The sequence below is a fragment of the Thunnus maccoyii genome, chromosome 11, assembly GCF_910596095.1.
Source record: "Thunnus maccoyii chromosome 11, fThuMac1.1, whole genome shotgun sequence".
NCBI classification, from domain to species: domain Eukaryota; kingdom Metazoa; phylum Chordata; class Actinopteri; order Scombriformes; family Scombridae; genus Thunnus; species Thunnus maccoyii.
Window position 1 is genome coordinate 27,672,042 of NC_056543.1, and position 23,652 is coordinate 27,695,693.

The 23,652-nt window shown below is 36.9% G+C and overlaps 1 protein-coding gene across 1 annotated transcript; it reads left to right on the plus strand.

The window, feature by feature from the left end:
- The first annotated feature begins 460 nt into the window (after window positions 1-460).
- LOC121906573 (C-type lectin domain family 7 member A-like) lies at window positions 461-22,805 on the plus strand. The gene is made up of 9 exons (XM_042425495.1): window positions 461-902; window positions 1,195-1,346; window positions 1,608-1,716; window positions 5,371-5,528; window positions 7,121-7,222; window positions 11,229-11,375; window positions 16,241-16,383; window positions 21,092-21,201; window positions 21,812-22,805. Exons 1-9 carry the CDS (start codon window positions 841-843, stop codon window positions 21,972-21,974), a joined length of 1,146 nt encoding a protein of 381 aa, XP_042281429.1. The 5' UTR covers window positions 461-840; the 3' UTR covers window positions 21,975-22,805.
- The last annotated feature ends 847 nt before the right edge of the window (window positions 22,806-23,652 follow it).

A 23,652-nucleotide genomic window follows, 5' to 3' on the forward strand; every position in this document is an offset into this window, starting at 1 on the left:
TTATCAAAGATAATTATTGATTATTAATAAATTATAAATTATTAATAAGAATGAATAATAACAGGGCACCACCCTGGAGTCAGGGAAAAAGAAGCCAATTCAGTCTCAAAATTTACTAAGCTATCAATTTTTAACTCTGATCAATAATTAACTTGATAACTATAACCAAAATTACCATAATAATAGCTAGTTAAAGTATAAGGATTTTGGAGTTCTTTGGCAAAAGGTTGGCAAAACTCATTCTTGTGCAAAATTAAACAGACAGCATGTATATCCAAAAGTATTTATTTAACAAAAAGGTAAAAGAGAAAAACACACAATATTAATCTAGTTTAATTTACCTATATACAAGTGTATGTGTGTGTGTGTGTGTCTATGTGTGTGTGGGGGGAGGTGGGGGGACAATGGCAAGATGGCTGAAGTCACTTGGTGACTGAGCACATGGCATGGAGACAACATGACCGACAGAGAGAACTGCAGAGATAAAAGGCCAGACCATGTGGTGTCTTGAACCACATGTGCTGTCTAAAGCAAAGTGCAAAGCTAGGTTTTAAACCTCTTAACTGTGGTTCTCTGTTTAAGGCCAATTGGTGTAGGCTAAAGGTGCCAGGTTAGGAAGAGGTTAGTTGCATGCGAGGCCTAGTTACTGGATGTAACGTGTGTTAAGCATGCTAACATTAACTTAGCAGTGTGGCTATGCAATAACCTGACCATCACAACAAGGACATCACAACAATAGTTCAATGAATAACCTCAGCCAAATAAATACATGTACAGTACATTGATTGAGTTAAACATTCTTACTTAGCCATGCTATGCTTCACTATATGTTGCTAGGTTATGCCCAGTTGTTACCAAGTCCATGGAGAAAGAGACCTGGGTCCATGGGGTTTCCCACTTAGGTGAGAACAACCACAGACTGTTTCTTTAGGACTCCTGTTGTTTCTTAGAGTCTTGAAACATGTGGTTGGCCAGTGAGACCCAACACCCACCATATAATAACAGCTACATGAGTCTCACGTTTTACCTGTAAGACTCGTGTTTTAATGCTGTTATTTATCGTTTGTGATGTGAAAACATCAGAGAAATAAAAAGTTTGTGTCCTGGTATTAGCACTGTCTCTGCTGCTGGCTGTTGACAGTGCTGTCAGCTGGAGAGTCAATCAGACTGGATGGTGCGTGTCTGTTTAAACAGGAGTTTAGCCGACTTCACTGCATTTAACATCGGAGCTGAGAGCATCAGAGCTCAGAGCAGGAAACACAGTCACTCTGCATCACGCTACTGCTGTCCTCTGATTCCATCATCAGCCAATGAGGAACCTCCGATACTCAGTCAGCCGACCAGTGGTATAACTTCATCACTCACTCACTCACTCACTCACTCAACCGGGGTTATAGGGCTGGTCCTTGACTGGTCCAGCCAAAAACTGTGACAGAGAGACAGTGTCATCTTCTACAGTACATGTACAGCAGCCAGTGTTACACAGCTGTCCTTTTAGAAAATACCGTAGTTGCTTTTCAACAATGGAAGAAATCTATGTTGATACCAAACATTCAACAATTCAGACAGGTAAGAATATTCAGTCAGTCATACTTTTCTCTGTTCAGGTCCGAAGACTTCAGAGAGGAGATTTCATGGAGCTGTTCTTGTCTTGGGGCTTCTTGGGGCTGCTGAGTGTTTTCCTGCTGGCTGGACTCATCGGCCTCGACGTCCAATGTGAGTCTGGTTAACATTCAGAAGTTTAAGTCAGACTGAACTCATGATTATAGGAGCATTATTCTACTCTGAAAGATGATGTCCTGACTTTGTTCTGGTTTGTGTTGGTCTTAATTACTGTTTAAATTTGTTAAAGTGTCATAAAAATACAACATTGCTGTTTGTTTGGACAGCAGCATATGGAGATGCATATGTAGAAGAAGAGGCAATTACTCCTTAGGTGTGCTGCTTACTGGGAGAAGCACAGTTTTTTGATCGCCATTTAGAGGCTAATCTTTAAGCCTTTTTAAGTTTTCATGCAAGTTATTGGTGTAAGTGTGTGTATAGCAAAGGCTGTATTGGTACATGGTGGTAAATAAATACATGAAAACTAGTTTTTACGGAAGATCAATATGTTGCATACAATAAGAAAACTATGATTGTAGTGGGAAGGTTAACATTTTTTCTTACATTTAATATATGTTATCATTAAGGAAATAGCTAAGATATTTTTATTTTATTTAAAACAAAGAATTAATGATTTACAGTATACTTTTATTGAAGAAGGATGCTTTCTCTTCCACTGGTCCAACGTTACTCAGAAGTACTTCAGACAATCTCTGGTTGTCTTATTCAAAATAAAGCACTCACAAGTCCAATGTAATGTAAGTGGTGGTATTATGTGAATTTTTGTAGATTAAAACTTTACTTTCATCTGGTGGTGTGAAAGCTGAGCTTTGTGAGATCCTAAGGCTTTGTAGTATGGTTTAAAGCATGTTGTGACTGGAGACACAAAGTAACTGTGCTGAGAATGGTTTCAAAGCATTTTATACATTCAAAGGGAGGCATCTGCTGGCCAAAACCTTGGTATTGATCTCATGATCAAACAATGAGCCAATCTAGCTGTCAAAGAAAGTGAGTGGCATATCTGAGATTTTGATGAACCCATATGTCTTTATTTCTGTGGTGTCATCCAGTAATAATATCCTGCCTCAAAATCTGACATGAGGACACAGAAAGAATGAGCTGAAATCAACACATAAAGTTTGTTCCATTACCAAAAATTGTATTCATACCACAGAACTGCAGCTAAAAATCAGCACCAGAAATGCTCCTTAGTTGGTAGAATATCAACAAGTCAACTCTAGTCACATGTTATGTAATTCACAGTAGGAGTCATGCACTAAAATATGGTGAACCAATTCTTTGGTTTTATTTTTTATAATCATATTTATTTCATTTCATGCTTTCCACCATGAGGCTTTGCTTACAATCTATTACCAACATAGATATACAATAAGACCTTGATGTGGAACATAATATAGGCCTATCCTATCCTAGGATGGTGCCTTGTCCTAACACCTTCAACGTAAGACGCCCATACACACATACACACACACACACACAAACACACACAAATACATGCATAACCCTTATTCTATGTCCTGTGTTCTCTACTGGAGTCCCCCCTCCCCCTCCCAGTCATGCCATAAATTCTTTTTAATCTCATAGGGCTTCATCTGTGTACTTCCAAATTTCATTGAATTGCTTCAAAGCACAAAATTGGTTCTGTGCTTTCTGTGCTAATTCTGTTCTTAATATGCATCTTTTTAACCCTCATACTTTGGAAACAGACAGACTTGATTCTTGTCTAATTTCTAATGTTGTGTGTTACAGAGAAAACATCCGCCCTTGAGTTTTAGTGCCTAAAACTTTTACACAGTACTGTAACTGAAGACCAGAACACTATGGGGGTGTTTATTTATACAAGAGGCTCCTTTGTTGCTATTTGATGACTGCAAATTTACATTTAGGAAAAATACTACAGTGAACCTGCAGCCCTGTTCAATTCGCTGCTCTATAGCTCAAAACTATACTAAGGCACATCATGCAAGATATAAGAAATTCCATAAATGTGATGTTTGTGAAGAAATATTATTTGTGTGAAGGGCTGTGTTCATGTCAGAGATTAAGTATCACGATTCTCGTGTTCACTGACCTGTAGGTACTGGGAGACAAATCAGCCTGATAATAAAGGTGGAGATCCAAAGTGGGGTGAAGAGGACTGTGCACATATGAGGTCTGGCAAGAAAACTAATCTAAACTGGAATGATCGGTCATGTGATGCTTCTCTGCGGTGGATCTGTGAGAAAAATGCTGGTGTATAATATGTAAAAATGCTTTTTCAAAGCAAACTATGATTTTGCAAAAGGCAAATCAGTTTGTATGTGTGTGAATTTAAAACTTTTCTCTGCTGTGCTGATGACCTTTTGCTTCTGCTCTGCCTTTTTAAAGAGATTTCTATAAATTAGATGTTTACAGCTTTTGCCAGAAGAGCTTCATTAACCAATTTCCAATGTTTCAAACAACTAAAAAAAACCTTTATTTTGATTAATGTCTTAGCTAAAGATTTCATGATAGTTGAAAGTTGAAAAAAACCTGATTGAGACCATTTCTTATGACATCCCTCATATCATAATTAAACAATGTAATATAGATTTTGTGTAATTATGTCTTACTATATCATCAAAAGACACTTTCCTGAAAATAATTTTTAAATGAAGTCTGTTCAGCAGCTGACAGATCTCTTTAGCAGAGGCCATCAGTGTTTGTGAATTTTATTTGATAATTAGTGGTTTCACTCAGGAAACACTTGCTGTTGTGAGAAAATTATCAAGTTATTTTAGATGAAATGTAAACCAAAACTATTCAACAGATGAGTCAATATAAAGTCAGTCAATTACAACATATAAGCACTGTACTGGAGTCAGACGTTTGTCATGATGTCCTTTGTAATGCTGGTAGCTGATACTGGCTGTGCCTTTTATGCAATTATGAAAATAATTAAAATCTTTTTAAAAATTGAATTGAAAAGAAGTTAATGATATGATTTAAAGGTAGGTTTGAGGATTGCTGTGACTCTATAATGATACCCTTGAGTTGGATCACCCAAATCAACAAACTGAATCTCAGGTGCTTTGAAAACCTTACAGCAGGTAGTTGGTTTAAACAGTATACAGGTTATTATATATTCATTTTTAATAGTTGTTAAATCTATCATATGTCAATTTTAAATATTAATTTTTGTCCCAGATTAATTTTTAAAAATAAGTTAAATCATATTCAAAGTAAGGAGTCAGGCTCTTTATGTGGTTGCACACGTGTGCATATGAAAGAGAAAAGAGATAGAGAGCAAGTGCACATACACAACTGTTTATTTTGTCCGTCCGACAAAATAAAACCTACCAAATATAAAACCATATCTACACACTTGGGGGAAAGAGTCCTTCGCTGGAGAAGTATGAGGGTAAAGTCACTCTAGGAGGATCTGCAGCAGTGGCTCCGTTGTGTAGGTCTGTGTGCAGGCCTGGTCAACTGCCTTATTTTTTTTCCTACCCGCATTCTGACCCGTCCCTACTGTGCCTCTGATTGGCTCTGATGCTGATATTCTTACCCTAATCCTAACTATCTCACTCCTTATGCCTAGGCATAGGCACCCCATTAGATGGCCATCTAATGGGGGGCGCCAACATAATGAGCCAATTTCACTAAGCGCCAGATCGTAGCCTCTGCTCTGTCAGTACCACACTTCTAGCCGTTCGTTCATACCTAAGCTTATTTGCTAGTTACCTGTTGCTTGTACTCAGTCTGAACTTTATTCCCTTTTCCCTGCAGGTCCGTCTGCTCTGCCCTCTGGCCCCTGTCTCCTGGACCTCCCCTGTCTCCTGGACCTCGCCTCATCTTGTCTGCTCCATTCTCCCAATCTGGACCCACAAAGCTCCATACTCTACCTTCGAGATCCCCGCCTGGCTCTGCTGTGAACCATTCCCTGGGTCTCACCTGGCTAACTTGACCCTGCCATTCTGAAAATAAAACATTGTTTCAGTCCAACCGTGTCTCTGACCTGTCTGTGTTCACACTATGGTTCACCTGCTTAGCAACCATGTGACAGATTATATTTATGTATTTCTTATTTTACCCGTCCGTCAGTGCATTTCTCTCAGTTTCACCAGTCTTCTTGACACTACTGCAACCTCTACAACCTGCTGGCAGGTGAGTGCACAACCAGGATCACTTTATAGCTTATAGACATTTATGTTCATTTATGTTCATGCTGCTGTGTTATTATTTGAAAGTATGAAACTATTTCAAATTATTATACCTAATGTTGTGTATTGCTGTGATGCTGCTTTACTTTATTAAAATATAACTTTCATGTTTTCTGCATTTAAATGAGGGATAAGGAATATTCAGTGTGAATATGGAGTGATCTAATTTCCATCCATCTGCGTTTGTGAATGAATGTTTTGATTGTATGGAATGGTCTCACCTCGGCCCCAGGCTTCATGGAGATAACCAGTGAATGGGCTTTCCTGGGCTACAGACTCTCCACCTGTAACACCTAACAAGCTCAGATGCTGCCATTACTTCTAGAAATCTAGAGAAAGTTAGCAGCATCTTTGTTTCTTGTCATTTAGACTGCTGTAATTCCTTATAAGTTGGTCTTAGTCAGTCTTCCATATCCTGAGTGCAACTTATTTAAAACGCTGCTGCTCCTCCGTCACTCCTGTGTTGGCCTTTCTTCACTAGTTTCCTGTTCAGCATAGAAGTAATGACAACATCTCACTGTTTCTCTTTATATTTCTGACTTTTAAACCTTCCAACTGCTCTGGGTCTTTGAAGTCTTCTGATTTAAACCCATAAGTGCCGCCATAAACACTGTTTTTTCCATTACACTGTGATATTAGTATGTTATATGGGCTGCTAGGTGATACTGCGACATCAGTGTTGCTTGTTCTTACACAGCTGATTTTTTACATTGGTGACAGTGGTGTCATGGACACAAGTACCACAAGGCGTTGCCTTAACTTATCTACTTCCTCAGTAATACCCCTGTTGCCACTGTTATGTGGAACAAATGTATTAGAGAGCAGTTTACAGACATGTAAAACATAAACATTCTGTGTAAGAATTACAAAAAACAACAGCCATTATTTGTATTATGAAAAACAATATGAATATTTTCTCTACGCGCAAGAAATGAAAATCTCCTTCCAATGAGTTTACTACCGAACAACATCCATATGTTGATTTCTGTCTAAAAAGTAAAACAAGAGACTCATTAAGTTTTTGTTCCTGTTTCGAGTAATGATCACACATTGTATCTATTTTTAGCATATTTGTGTGAGAAACTGAACCCAACAAGAGTTTCATCATATGCTATACATGCGTTGTAGCTTGTGCTTCAGAGCTGACCCTTTAGAAAATAGTTGGCATCCTTAAGAGCGATGGAGGAAATTTATGCAAATGTTGACTCAATAACTTCAACAAAACAGACAGGTAAAAATGTTGCACAAAGATCTAAATTATCATCTGTTCTTTTTACTGTTGTATCATTGACTGTATTGACTGTTTCTCTGTTCAGGTCCGAGGAGCTCACAGAGGAGATTTCATGGAGCTGTTCTTGTCTTTCTGGGGCTGCTGAGTGTTTTCCTGCTGGCTGGATTCATCGGCCTCGGTGTCCACTGTGAGTCTGGTTAACATTCAGAAGTTTAAGTCAGACTGAACTCATGATTATAGGAGCTGATTATTCTACTCTGAAAGATGATGTCCTGACTTTGTTCTGGTTTGATTGGTCTTAATTACTGTTTAAATTTGTTAAAGTGTCATAAAAATACAACATTGACTACGATATACACATTTTTAAATAGATGAGATAAAAAGATTTTCCTGAGGAATGTGACTTTTTTTCAAATATTTTAACAACAATTCACATCTTAGAGAGAAGGAACAATTCTTTTCTCTCTAAGATATGAATTGAGTGATTGTACAATTTGTATTTTGTCATTGTTTCATCATTGTACATATTGCCATAAATGTTTGTTGGCAAACTAATGAATGAAGGAATGCTCCATAGTACTGTGGTGATAATAGAAAATGACCTACTGTGTGTCAGAGTTGCACCAGAGATAGAGAGAGAGATATTTAATAGACTGATTTAAAATCATGAGCATCAGCTGTCGTCATGGGGCAAAATTAGGAAACAATTGGACTTGTGTTGATATTGTGTAATATTACATGATATGAATTTATAAGGTATTTGCTGTTTCACAGACATGTCATGACATTTCAAAGACATGCCTCATTCAGGCTCGACAGGCTTGTCCTGGACAAGTGGGTTGAGTGGAAGAGAAATTTAGTTGCTCCACCGGACAAGTTAAAGTCATTTAAAAAACGTGTCTTCACGTTATGTGCAGTGTTTTCACTACCATTGCCTTATCCCCCGCACCTCCCGAAAGAAACAAATAAAAACAAATGTAACGTATACTAGCAGCTAAATGCACGTAAATGCCGTTTAGCCACCTCTCAAATTCAGAAATAGCGTTTACGCAAACTTTAATGACTTTACAACTGTTAGCTCAGACTGGCTTCCTACTGCAGCTTGTTACTGTTAACATTGACCAACAAAGCACCATGAGCTCCTGCTACGCAGGTGTTCAAAACAAACGAACCCTCCGCGTTGAAGCTAGCAGGCAGACTGGAGCCGCTTTCATGAGACAGACGAATGAATCAGAGTTCAGAAGATCATATATGACATTAACATGTGCGGCATCAAATAATAATAGTTAAAGTTGTGCTTCATGCTCTGTCAGATTTTTAAAAGGAAGTTTTTAATATTTCCAGAGTGAGTGAAGGAATCAGGAGAGAGGAGACAGAAGTGAGGAAGCAGTATGTAAAGTTAAAGGTGTTGAAAGAAAAACAAGGAGAAAGTAAAGAACTGATTCAAGAAGGAAGAAGGTGCAACTGTTTCAAGATGTAAAGAAAAAGTTTAAGGAGGAAAGAGAAACACATAAAAGCAGCCCAGGCATCAGGTGATGGAGAGACATGAACACATTCAAAGCAGGAGGCAGAAAAAACTAGTAAGGTCTAGATGAATGACTGTTCTGGTAAATATTTTTAAAAACACAATCTGTTATCCAAACTAAAGGACATCCTAACAAACAAAAGTCAAAGTACAAGATTAAACCCTGCTATAAAAGGATCTCACAGATCTTTAATACAGGTAACGTTACTAACACCACACAACAGCTCTATTGACATGATGTTTTCCTAAGCCGTTAAAAGGTTGTTGACCTCAGTAACTGTTGTAAACACAGCACTAAAACTAACAGATAGTTTCAGTTATTACTCAACAAAATGCTGATTCATTGTTCATCAGACTGATTCATCTATCAGTCAAACTGTTGTCTTTAGGTTTGAGCAAATTAATTCTTCATAAGTCAGTTTTGTTATTTTGTTATATTTCAAAAACTGATCTGTATTCAGGACCATATACACCGTGTGAGAATCCAGATTTGTTTTTAAGATCAAGACTGATCGGTCCATCTATCCATCCATAAAGCCTCCATTTATTTATGTGTTGTAAATAAATATTGTTAATATTTAAAAATTAGGTAAACAAATATTGTTGATGTTTATTTACCTAATTTTTGTGCACTTGTTTCATTTCAAGGAGGGAAGTAATGGCTTCAATAAAATTCATAAATTGAATTATTCATATGTTGACACTGTTTGCTGTCAACTGTTTGTTCATCTGAATTCTGCGTTCTGCATTTGCAAACAAAATGAAAAAAGTAAATTATAGCCATTTTTACCTTGACAAGTGACTTTTGTGCAACTGAAAGGTAAATTTACTTGTCTGATGGACAAGTGCCTCAAGAGGTTAATGTCAAGCCCTGCCTCATTGAAATGACTAAAAAGCAGAGGCTTCAGAATTTGTCAAGACAGAGTGGGTCAAGGCAGGCAGGACTCAATTTTCATGAAAAAGGTAATGCAGTCAGGGCTGGCTCACCTTGGTATTTTCATGGCCAGAGGGAGTAGAAAGAACCCATTATCATAAACTATCATGTACATTATAGGTAGGTTGGTTTCAGAGGTTGGTGACAGTCGTGGCTAATCACATTCACATTCACCCTTTTTGTCCAATTTAAAAGCAGGACTCTCCCTGACATGATGCAGTGTTTTCTAGGAGATAACCTCAACTCATACTCTTACCCAGGATGGTTTTCATCAAACTGTCTAATGTTTCTACAAAAAGCTGCGTATGCCATCATTTGAAATATACTATATCTGCATAAAAGTCTACACATAAGGGCTTTACGTTGAATTTCTGGATATTGAAAATAAGATGGTCAACATGATGCACCGTTTGGCTTAAAATCACAATCACCCACACACTATCCACATTTGCAGTTACAAATCCTACTGTAACGCATATAAATAAAACTAAAATTAAAAACATCTTTACTATACTGTAGATTGTATTATCTTGTTTTTTATTATTATTATTATTTACATTTAGTTCTTTTTATTTAGATGCAGCTGTTTTCACATGCAAAAAGAAATACTGGGAACAATAAAACTGCCTTTTCAATTCTACTTTCCATTAATTGGCAATTAGATGTTAAACCACTATGTCAAGGAAAATTATGAAGATAAAAGATAACAAGCTTTTATGTGACTCACAAATACTATATAAAGTTTTCACAAATATGTACTTTTAAAAATTAGGCCAGCAGATTATTTATTATTTATTTTATTCAGAAATATGCATACTGTACTTTTTTGAATATATATATAATTGGCTATATATTATATATGTATATATATATATACCGGGCCGGCTACTTCTGGTTTAGCCCTCTGGCTAACTTGAATGGGGATAAAATAATTCAATCGTGCAGCTCTTCTAGACTTTCAAAATGTGATTGGACCGAACGGATCAAATTATGATAATGAAACCAGTCATTTCACAGGGGTTGTGACGCTCAAAAAATGTATCCACTGATTTACAAACGTCTCTCTCACAATGTTAGTCAATGGAAAAAATCTTTTTGGGCCAGTATGCATCATGTGATGTTGCAATTACCCGGTTTGGCCACTATGTCAAATTTACTTCAAAGCCCAGCACTCTTCCTGTATCCAGTTCTCTTTATACATCCATGGGAGCTACCAGCTTGAGTTTGCCCAGTGTGTTTCCTCCTGTATTCTCAGCCTGCTTTTCCCTCCACTCTTCCCTCCTCACCTGCCTGCATCATCTTCATTAGTCCTGCCCTTTTCCCAGAATTTTCCCAGCCTATCAGCTTCTTTTACGTTCTTCTGTTTCATCTCCTCAGTCCCCTCACTCGAGTTTCTCTGCCCATCTGCCCACCTGCACCTCATCTCCTCATTATTTCAGTTAGTATTTCAGTTCTGTGTTTCAGTTCAGTCTTGTTGGATCCTTTGTTCTGTAAAGTTCTGCTCTGTTCAGTCTGGTTTTGTTCTGCTGTATTAAAGAGACTTCTTTCAGTTCGGTCTGGCTGTTTTGTCCTGCATTTGGGTCCACCTGCTCCGCCACTCCTGACAGCTATTTGCTTTAAAATGATACTGGAAGCTGTAATTACTGAAAATGTTCATTTTAAAACTTTTAAAATGGTATTTGAGATATGTGACTAAATATACATAAATGTGACATGTCTTTTGGTTTATTTCAGATTCTGTTGTCATAAACAACCTGACTGAGCGTCTCCAGGACAGTAATAACAACCTTTCTTCCGTGTCTGAAGAGAGAGACCTGCTGCTTGCCAACCTCACTGAAATAACTAAAGAGATGGAAAAGCTTCAGAGTTTGTCTGTACACAGTGAGTGACATCTGTGGCTATACAGTACTGCCCACACATTGTAGAAGAACACTATGCTGAAAATAGAAGATGATGTGGGAATCTGTCCTATTAATTATACAAATGATCTTCAATCAACAAGTTAGTTGTAACTTGTTGATTGTAACTGTAAAATAACTGTGGATTTGTTCTTGTATTTACTCATCTTCAAACATTTTAAAATATTTTTGTCATCAGGAAATTCCAAACACCGTCAACATTTAGCATGTTAGCATTCTAACCAATAATATCATGCTAACATGCTAAATGTGACTTTTGTAACACGCTACAGTAAGTTTAGCATGTTACAATGCAAAATGTGGTAACACTTGATATGACGCCCATGATTATAATACATTATAAACATACTTGTAATGCAGTGTAATCTGGTTATAGCACTGTATAATTATAGTTCAAAGCACTCATAAATATTCATAATGCTTTATAAGAATAATCATAACACATTATGATGTATTCTATAATGACTTATAAGGCCAAGTATCATAATACTTCATAATTGCTGATCACTCACTGACCTTTTTTTTTTCATGGTGATCATAGTGTATTATAATTCTCATAGTTGTAATGCATTATAAAATGATTATAATGTCTCAGTAATCACTGTTATAACGCATTAAAATGTGATTGTGAGTTACTCTAAGAGGTCATTGTTTGCTTTAAGTCAAGTGAAAAAAATATCATTAAATCTATGCAAAAACACTCAGGACCCTATTTTAACGATCTAAGCGTATGGTCTGAAGCGCATGGTACAAGTGTATTTAGGGTCTGTCCAAATTCACTTTGGCTAGTTTAACAGCAGAAGAATGGCCGCAACGCCAGGCGTATGGAGATAGATTTGTTTCATGATGATTTGTGTGAACAGATCGCCAATCTGTGTGTAAATGTGTAATCTGTAAATATACACACCTTCCACAAATGCAAAAAAAGATTTGTAAACTCACAAATGTTTTGCAAATATAAAACGGATTTGCAAATACACAAACAAATTCAACAAATAAAAAAATCTGTGAATACATTAAATTAATTTGTAAATTCATGAAAAGCCTTAGTGAATATCTTCCTAACATTTACAACTTTTCAACAGGCATTTGTGAGCTCAGTTTTTATTTGTGAATCGAAAAAAAATTTGTGGATCTCAGTTTTACATGTGTGAATTTGCTTTTTACACACACGGAGTTTTGAAACAAATTTTCCGCTGGTCTGAATGAAAATCCACACGTATCACTCAGCCATTTTCGGATAGCGCGTGATCGCCTGCTGACGACGTCATTTCCGCATTTCAAAGTAAGAGCACGCAGTCTTTCTATGAGCTTTTTTTTTTTTTTTTTTAATAATCAGCGATAAGTAACGTGCATTCATTGTGTGAAAGCGCACAATCCATTACGATCACACCTGCTCTTGGACCCTGCCTCCCTACAAGGTTTTAATTGCTGAAAGTATGGAAACCTGATCACTATAATCTCAAATGTTAAAGATTATTTGTTAAATATTGTCCAAAAATCAAATCATTAATTTTAATCATGTAAAAAATCATCATACACAGTTATCAGGACTTGATCAGCTCTCCAAGGTGCTGATCCTGCTGCTGGCAGCAGCTAAGAGCTGTGCACCATTCTTTCCTTCTTAAGATTAATTGTTGTTTTCACTTAATTTATTTCCCCATGTGTTCCTCATGTCCTCATGTATTGATGAGCAGGAAATCCATGTCTGATCCGTTGTTGAAATCCGTTTGCTGGGTCTTGACACACACCGTCAACCTGACAGGTTTGTTTAAATACCTCCGTGTATTGCCAAGATATGGTCAAATAATTAGACAATTTCGTCCATCATTACTGCAATTAATTAATTCTGATAAATATTAGCACTAAACATTATGACATGTATTTTTTTAAAATATGTTAATGTACACAATAATATTCTTTCACATTGTAATCCTTTAATCTTTGCATGTTTGGGCACTGCTGTGTGTCTGTGTGTGTATGCGCGTTGTTCACCTGCCTATGTAGGCATATTACTGTCTTGATAATGCGCCTTAAAAATAACAGTGAAATACTGCACCATTGGCCTCAGACCAGGTTTTGTTGCTCAATAACGAAGTCGATTTCTGCTGCTTCAAGATAGCAATGCACCAACAATGCGCCCGACCATACCTCATTTTAAGACCAACACGCCCATGGGCGCTGAGATGGGCACAAGTGGTAGTGCTATTTAAACTACGTGGGTGCTTAAACTAGCAAAGACACTTGCGTCGTGCTTGGTGCCACTTTTCACCACTTTGCACCAGGTTTAGATAGGGCCCAAAATGTTGTAAATTTAATTTGTTCAACGAGTCATAACACACAATGAAGTGAGTACTCCCATTTGACAATGAACAACTGAATGATGGACATTTACAATTCACTAATGTAAGTGAGAAATACTGCCTACACTCATAATTTGAAAATGAGCTATATTGGCTCAAAAAAACAAGTAACTTTGACTCAGAAAAATATATCACATAGAATAATATTGCTGTATTGTTTGTTTATATTTCATAAGTATTATATTTAGACTTGGTCCTCAAAATGAGTTGAAGTGAATGAGGAGCCTGACACCTGGGAGGAATGGTGGTGTTGACAGCAGATGACAGGGACAGTAGTGGACAAATAAATTAATTTTACAATGTTTTGTGTTCTTGCATAGATTTAATGGTATTTTTCACTTAAAGCAAACAATGACCACTTATAGTGACTTATAACCAGCTTGTAATGTATTATATCTACCTATTCCTCAGGAATTTCATAACTTCACTTAAAACACCCAATGACCACTTAGAGTAACCTATAATCACATTTTAATGCATTATAACAGTGATTATATTGTTTTACAACTATGAGAATTATAAAACACTATGACCCTTGCAAAAAATGTCAGCGTGTGACCAGCAATGAAGTATTATGATACTTGGCGTTATAAGTCATTATAAAATGCTTTATAATGTGTTATGATTATTGTTATAAAGCATTATGAATATTTGAGTGCTTATAACATAATTATACAGCTATAAGCAGATTATAATGCATTATAAATATGTTTATAATGCATTATAAACATGGGTGTCAAAGAGGTGTTACTCAAATAGTTATGTGTATCACATGTAATTAACTTTGTTCAACCCTGAAAATTGCCACTAAAATGATCCTGAAACAAATGTTTCCACATCACTCTGAGGTAATTCATCACTTGACCAGGATTAGCTTCCAAACTGCTTGTGATGTCATAAATCATGCTGGTAAACTCAGATTTAAGGTGAGAAGGTGAGCACAGAGAGACTTTCCCCTTCAGATGATGAATGTGAAAACAAACTGCACATACATCATTCAGCACAGTAAAGCACAGACAGTACAGTTAGTACAGTAGACGTCTAGAAAAGTTTTACTTTTTAACCAAATATACAAAAGATCTGACTTCAAAGTGAACATAAAGTGGCTTGTATATCATTAGTTATATCATAAATTCAAGCACCTTATTTGATCCGAGTCATCAGGACATAAGTAGTGAAGTATCCTACTTCAGTATCTCGGAGTTAACTACTTACTTAACTATTTGTGTTTTAAGACAGCATCCCCAAATGTTAAGGTGCCTTACAGGTTGTCATATTTTTGGTCTGTAGCCAAAAATCACATACAAATGATGCTGATTGAAAACTAGTTTTTATGGAAGATCAATATGTTGTGTACAATAATAAAACTATGATTGTAGTGGGTAGTTTAATATATTTAAAGAAATAGATAAGATATTTTTATTTTATTTAAAACAAAGAATTACTGATCTAGTGTATACTTTTATTGAAGAAGGATGCTTCCTTCCACAGGTCCAACGTTACTCAGAAGTACTTCAGACAATCTCTGGTTGTCTTATTCAAAACAAAGCACTCACAAGTCCAGTTTTAGAGACCTGCACCTGACTTGACCTGTTAATGTAACATGAAACCTGACCTATAATCAACAGACTACACACTCAGTTAACAACACTTTATTTGTTACTTTCACATGACCAAAAAACAAGTCAGGTTAGCCTTAACTAGGATAAACAGATGTATGCTTAATAACACAAAGATCACTGGTTTAACTGTAGGCTGATTTAAAGTTTTATAAAAGGATTAAAGGATTGACGATTTTTTGAGCTACCTGGTGCAAGACTCTGACTCAAATGTAATGTTAGTGGTGGTATTACATGAGTTTTTGTTGATTCAAATTTTACTTTCATCTGGTGGTGTGAAAGCTGAGCTTTGTGAGATCCTTGTATGATGATTTAAAGCATGTTGTGATTGGAGACACAAAGCTGTTGCCACACGCTTTGGAAAAACTGCTGAGAATGGTTTCAAAGCATTTTATACATTCAAAGGGAGGCATCTGCTGGCCAAACCTTGGTATTGAGCTCATGATCAAACAGTGAGTCAAACTAGCTGTCAAAGAAAGTGAGCGGGAGATTTTGAGATTTGAGATTTTGATAAATCCATATGTTTATTTCTGTGGTGTCATCCAGTGTTAGTATCCCACCTCAAAATCTGACATGGAGACACAGAATGAATGAGCTGAAATCAACAGTTTGTTCCATTATCTTCAAATAAAAACTGATGTCATCAAAATAATTTGAAAGATGCAATAATAACAAAAATTGTGTTCATACATTCAACTGCAGCTAAAAATCAGCACCAGAAATGCTCCATAGTTGGTAGAATATCAACAAGTCAACTCTAGTCACATGTTATGTTGTTTTAACCCTCATACTTTGGAAACAGACAGACTTGATTCTTGTCTAATTTCTAATGTTGTGTGTTACAGAGTATACTTGTCCTGCAGGATGGAGGATGTTCAGACGTTCCTGTTATCTCCTCTCCAGTGAGTCTGGTTCCTGGTCAAGAGGTAGACAGGACTGCAGAGAGAAAGGAGCAGATCTGGTGGTTATAGACAGCACTGAAGAACAGGTACAGACTGTTTGTTTGTATGCTTTCAAAGAAACTGCCTAATTACAATCTTCCTGTGCCTTGAAAAATGCTAAAATACTTATTTATTTATTTTTATGGATCATTGGTGTTCAACACCTTGACAATAATAATTCAAATGATTTGAATGAACTTGTGCTGCTCTGTAGCATGTTTTGCTGGTATTCAATTCAATTCAATTTTTATTTATATAGCGCCAAATCACAACAAAAGTCATCTCAGGGCACTTTTCACATAGAGCAGGTCAAGACCGTACTCTTTAATTTACAGAGACCCAACAATTCCCCCATGAGCAAGCACTTGGCGACAGCGGTAAGGAAAAACTCCCCTTTAACGGGTAGAATCCTCAAGCAGAACCTGGCTCTTGATGGGCGGCCATCTGCTTTGACCGGTTGGGTTGCGAGAGAGAAAGAAAGAGGGAAAGGGGGGGGGGGGGGGGGGGACAGAATAACAACAATCACTACAACAACGACAACAGCATCAGCAGCAGCAACAGCCAGGGAAGGATGCCAACAGGACTGTGAAGGACCGCGAAGGCTCGGCCCAGAACCCAGGGTTAAAGTTAGTGACATGCATTGATGTTACATGAATGCATACAGATGGAGAGGAGGAGGAGGAGAGAGGAGCTCAGTGCATCATGGGAAGTCCCCCAGCAGTCTAGGCCTATAGCAGCATAACTAAGGGCTGATCCAAGGTGAGCCTGGTCGGCCCTAACTATAAGCTTTATCAAAAAGGAAAGTTTTAAGCCTACTCTTAAACATAGAGAGGGTGTCTGCACCCCGGACCGTATCTGGAAGATGGTTCCACAGGAGAGGAGCCTGATAGCTGAAGGCTCTGCCTCCCATTCTACTTTTAAAGACTGTAGGGACCACCAGTAAGCCTGCATTCTGGGAGCGCAGTGTTCTAGTGGGATAATACGGTACTATGAGCTCTTCAAGATATGATGGTACCTGACCATTAAGGGCTTTGTAAGTTAGGAGAAGGATTTTAAATTCTATTCTAGATTGTACAGCAAGCCAATGTACTGAAGCTCAAATGGGAGAAATGTGATCTCTTTTTCTAGTTTTAGTCAGTACACGTGCAGCTGCATTCTGGACCAGCTGGAGAGTCTTGAGAGACTTGTTAGAGCAGCCTGATAATAAGGAATTGCAATAATCTAGCCTAGAAGTAACAAATGCATGGACTAGTTTTTCTGCATCTTTTTGGGACAGGATGTGCCTGATTTTTGCGATATTACGTTAGTGAAAAAAGGCAGTCCTTGAGATTTGATTTATGTGAGAGTTAAAGGACATATCCTGATCAAAGATAACTCCCAGATTCCTTACGGTGGTGCTGGAGGCCAGGGTAATGCCATCCAGAGTAGCTATATCATTAGATAATGTGTTTCTAAGGTGTTTAGGGCCAAGCACAATAACTTCAGTTTTATCTGAGTTTAATAGTAGAAAATTGCAGGTCATCCAGGTCTTTATGTCCTTAAGGCATGCTTGGAGTTTGTTTAACTGACTGGTTTCATCAGGCTTCATTGATAAATATAATTGGGTATCATTTGCATAACAATGAAAATTTATGGAGTGTTTCCTAATAATATTACCTAAAGGAAGCATATACAAGGTGAATAGAATTGGTCCAAGTACAGAACCTTGTGGAACTCCATGTCTAACTTTTGCCACGGAGGATTCATCATTAACATGTACAAACTGAAATCGGTCTGATAAATAAGACTTAAACCAGCTTAATGCAGTTCCTTTAATGCCAATTAAATGTTCCAGTCTCTGCAAAAGGATTTGATGGTCAATTGTGTCGAATGTGGCTCTAAGATTTAACAGGACAAGTATAGAGACAAATCCTTTGTCCGATGCAGTTAGGAGGTCATTTGTGACTTTCACCAGTACTGTCTCTGTGCTATGATGCGCTCTAAATCCTGACTGAAAATCCTAAAATAAACTATTGTTATGTAGAAAGTCACATAACTGATTAGAGACTGCTTTCTCAAGGATCTTAGAGAGAAATGGAAGGTTAGATATAGGTCTATAATTGGCTAAAATGCCTGGATCAAGAGTAGGCTTCTTAAGAAGAGGTTTAATTACAGCTACTTTAAAGAACTGTGGTACATAGCCTGTTACTAAAGACAGATTGATCATATCTAGTAAAGAAGTGCTAACTAAGGGTAAGGCTTCCTTAAGCAACCTAGTTGGGATGGGGTCTAAGAGACAGATTGATGATTTAGCTGAACAAATCATTGAAGTTAGTTCAGAAAAGTCGACTGGAGAAAAACAGTCCAAATACATGTCAGGATTTACAGCTGTTTCTAAGGTGCCTGTGTTTGGGGAGAAAACCGTGCCTGTTGAGGGCAGGAGGTGGTTAATTTTGTCTCTAATAGTTAGAATTTTATCATTAAAGAAGCTCATAAAGTCATTACTACTAAGAGCTATAGGAATACATGGATCAATAGAGTTATGACTCTTTGTCAGCCTGGCCAAAGTGCTGAAAAGGAACCTAGGGCTGTTTCCTCTATTAATGATGAGTGATAGGCAGCTCTGGCATTACAGAGGGCCTTCCTATATGTTTTAAGACTATCTTGCCAGACTAAGCGAGATTCTTCCACTTTGGTGGAACGCCAAATCCTTTCCAATTTTCGTGATGTTTGCTTTAATTTGCGGGTTTGGGAGTTATACCATGGAGCTAACCTCTTATGTTTTATTATCTTCCTTTTTAGGGAGGCAATGGAGTCGAGTGTTATTCGTAATGAGCCTGCAGCACTATCAACAAGGTTATCAATTTGGGAGGGACTAAAGTTAACATAAGACTCCTCTGTAGTATTGAGACATGGCATTGAAAACAGTGCTGATGGAACTGCTTCCTTAAATTTTTCTACAACACTATCAGAGAGACATCTAGTGAGGACATTTTTGTCTAATGGTATGTAGTCCAGTAATAGGAATTCAAAAGTTATTAAAACATGATCTGATAAAATAGAATTTTGTGGAAAAATTAGTAAATGTTCAATTTCAATCCCATAAGAACAAGGTCTAGGTTGTGGTTAAGACAGTCAGTGGGATTATTTACACACTGAGAGAAGCCAATTGAGTCTAATAATGAGATAAATGCAGTACTGAGACTATCATTATCGACGTCCACATGAATATTAAAATCACCTACTATAATTACTTTATCTGTACTAAGGACTAAGTTTGATAAAAACTCTGAGAATTCAGATAGGAATTCAGAGTACGGGCCAGGAGGACGGTACACTATAAAAAAATAGAACTGGCTGTAAAGTTTTCCAGGTTGGGTGAGAGAGACTGAGAACAAGGCTTTTGAATGAGTTATAATTAAATTTAGGTCTAGGGTTGATGATTAGGCTTGAGTTGAAAATGGCTGCAACTCCACCTCCTCGGCCAGTGTCTCGAGGAATGTGAGTATTAATATCACTAGGGGGAGTGAATTAATTTAGGCTGACATGTTCTTCATGACACAGCCAGGTTTCAATAAGACTAAATAAATCAATATGATGATCTGAGATTAAATCGTTTACTAAAACAGCTTTAGATGACAGAGATCTAATGTTCAAGAGTCCACATTTAATTATCTTATTTTGTTGTACTATTGCAGTAGTGGTTTTAATTTTTACTAGATTTTTATGAATGACTCTTCTTTTGTTTACTTTGGATTTAATTGATTTAAGTGGTTGGGGGACAGACACAGTCTCCATGTGGTTTTGGGTGGGTAACTGCTCTAATGGAAGCACAGAGAAGCATCTAGGACTGCAGCTCTGCTTCCTGGTCTCAACTCTGGGTTGTCATGGTTTTGGTCTACTAATAAACTCAGCCATAGTTCTAGATATGAGAGCAGCTCCATCCAAAGTGAGATGTATGCCGTCTCTCCTAATCAGACCAGGTCTTCCCCAGAAAGTCTGCCAATTATCTATCAAGCCCTTATTCTTAAATTTGCACATTTGCCTCCAAATCAAAGTATTTCATTTCATCTTTAGCAAGCTAGCTAACATTCTTTTAACCTTTCACGGTGTTTTAATCAAACTCCAGAAGCAGTCACTCATACACTGCAAGTATTTAATCAGTACAGATCTGTGTATCAGTTTAAGAAAAAACATGATGATGTCTGGCAACAGGAATTCTGTATACAGTAATTTATGCACAATTTAATGACATTTCTTATTCCCTGATTTCTTTCTTGAGAAAGATAAAGTTTATAAATAAAAAGAGTTATTAATAGGTATTCAAACAGTGCTAACACTAGCAGTCACTACATAAATGTGCTTGTAAATGAGGACAAATACAGGTCAGTTGCCACTAAGCTTTGCGGCTTCTTAAAGACCACAACAGTTGTGGCAGTATCAATACTTTTTTGTTTTATTTTTTTTCTTTAGTTTATTTATTTGTATAAATAACAAGACACAAAAACCCATAATACATTAAAGGAGTAAAGAAGGACTGTGCAGATGAGATTCTAAAAAAAAACAAAACAAAAGGGCACATCAAATCTAAAATTTAAATTTATCAAAGAAGAAAAAAGTATGATTTTATTATTAGTGTATTTCAATAACAATAACAATAATAATAATAATAATAGCTAAATTCATTATTATCAAATATGTTCAGAGTAATCCTATGTAAACTGCATATTGTTGTTATAAATACTATGACTTTTTTCCCTTCTTTATTTAAAACAGACATTCTTGTCTACCTTCACTGACGAAGAAACTTGGAGTTGGATTGGTTTGACTGACAAAGACAAAGAGGGAACCTGGAAATGGATTGATGGAACACCACTGACTTTCAGGTTTGGCTTCAGTTGGTTGTTTATTGACAACATACACAAACACTGCTGTATATTAGAGGTTGGTGATATATATTAGATCTTCTATCACAGACAATGTGATGTGACTGGCAGTTCCAGGTTGGTCTGAAGCTTTTCTGGTTAAATCATCAGTGCAAAATGATAATGATGAGAAAAAAATCAAACCAAACTACCATTTCATGGTGCATCTGAGAAGGTTTCTGGTCCACAGTCAAGTTTCACACTTCATCAACTGTACAGTACTGTAACTGATGACCAGAACACTATGGGGGTGTTTATTTATACAGGAGGCTCCTTTGTTGCTATTTGATGACTGCAAATTTATATTTAGGAAAAATACTACAGTGAACCTGCAGCACTGTTCAATTTGCTACTCTATAGCTCAAAACTATACTAAGGCACATCATGCAAGATAGAGGAAATTCCATTCTGTGATGTTTGTGAAGAAATATTATTTACAACCCTACTTCTTGCCAGGAAGAATAAGTACAATGAATAGAATGAGACACATTCAGTTTTCTTATGTTCCAGTGAAGGACTGTGTTCATGTCAGAGATTAAGTATCACGATTCTCTTGTTCACTGACCTGTAGTTACTGGGAGATAGATCAGCCTGATAATGGAGGTGGAGATCTGCAGTGGGGTGAAGAGGACTGTGCACATATGAGGTCTGGCAAGAAAACTGAAGACAACTGGAATGATCGGTCATGTGATGCTTCTCTGCGTTGGATCTGTGAGAAAAATGCTGGTGTATAATATGTAAAAATGCTTTTTCAAAGCAAACTATGATTTTGCAAAAGTCAAATCAGTTTGTATGTGTGTGAATTTAAAACTTTTCTCTGCTGTGCTGATGATCTTTTGCTTCTGTTCTGCCTTTTTAAAGAGATTTCTATAAATTAGATGTTTACAGCTTTTGCCAGAAGAGCTTCATTAACCAATTTCCAATGTTTCAAACAACTAAAAGAAGCAGACAGATAAAACAAAACAAAACCTCTGCAAAATGCAACAGATTCATAAAAACCTTTATTTTGATTAATGTCTTAGTTAAAGATTTCATGATAGTTGAAAGTTGCAAAAAACCTGATTGAGACCATTTCTTATGACATCCTTCATATCATAATTAAACAATGTAATATAGATTTTGTGTAATTATGTCTTACTATATCATCAAATGACGCTTTCCTGAAAATAATTTTTAAATGAAGTCTGTTCAGCAGCTGACAGATCTCTTTAGCAGAGGTCATCAGTGTTTGTGAATTTTACTTGATAATTAGTGGTTTCACTCAGGAAACACTTGCTGTTGTGAGAGAATTATCAAAATATTTTAGATGAAATGTAAACCAAAACTATTCAACAGATGAGTCAATATAAAGTCAGTCAATTACAACATATAAGCACTGTACTGGAGTCAGACGTTTGTCATGATGTCCTTTGTAATGCTGGTAGCTGATACTGGTTGTGGCTTTTTATACATTTATGAAAATAATTAAAATCTTTTTAAAAATTGAATTGAAAAGAAGTTAATGATATGATTTAAAGGTAGATTTGAGGATTGCTGTGGCTCTATAATGAAACCCTTGAGTTGGATCACCCACAACAATTAAAATCTTTTTAAACAATTAATTTTTTTCAGTGTTTGTTTCTTTTATCATTAATTGTGCAAAAAAACTCTGTTCTACTGGGATGTGAGAGGTCAGATACAGATGGGGATTTCATTCATTCAAAACTGAACTTGGTTAAAATATGATCTGTCTTTTCACCACACTCTCATGCTGTATTCAACAGGCACTAAGTGAAGAAAACAACTCTAACAATGAAACAGAACATCCTGTATCTCAATCTAGACAATCTACTGGATGAGATCTGAGACTGTCTTCACCAGAAAAATAAAAGCACTGGTTGTTTGTACAAGTGACTTGAGGAAGAGTTCAGGTGGACAGGTGGGTCAGCAAACCATGTGGCTTTGACATGAGAGACGGCTGTTCTTTTGTTTACTTAACTAAAACTACTTGCTTGGAGTTGAGGAGGGATTGTCTTCATGGTTCAAAGGAACCAACGTTGACTGTTAGACAGGACCGTTTGTACACCTACCATCCATCACAACCTCCACCTCCAAGCATTAAGGTTCCCCAGAACTGTCTTTTGTGTCTATAGACCAGCTGCATGTGGACTTAATTGTAGAATGTAATATTGGGCTTTATGACACAATGTAGATCAGGGGTGTCAAACTCAAATTACCTGGGGGTCGCTGGAGGCAGAGTCTAGGTGAGGCTGGGCCGCATCAGGTATTACACAAAAAAAGGTTAGCAGGCGCAGGCTAGGATAGCAGGCGCAAAAAAGGCGACTACTTGTTGTTCATTACTTTTGTTGTTGTAAACGTCGTCATAGAAACATGTGAAACAAATGGCATCATAAAGAAATATCTTTATAATGT

What these genes read in the sequence shown, in the direction of transcription:
- LOC121906573 (XM_042425495.1), top strand. Translation starts at nt 841, where the DNA reads ATGCCCAGTTGTTACCAAGTCCATGGAGAAAGAGACCTGGGTCCATGG. An exon ending in TGCTGTGAACCATTCCCTGG is followed by an intron (nt 5,529 to 7,120) that starts GTCTCACCTGGC and finishes TTCTCTGTTCAG; the next exon opens with GTCCGAGGAGCTCACAGAGG. An exon ending in TAGACAGCACTGAAGAACAG is followed by an intron (nt 16,384 to 21,091) that starts GTACAGACTGTT and finishes TATTTAAAACAG; the next exon opens with ACATTCTTGTCTACCTTCAC.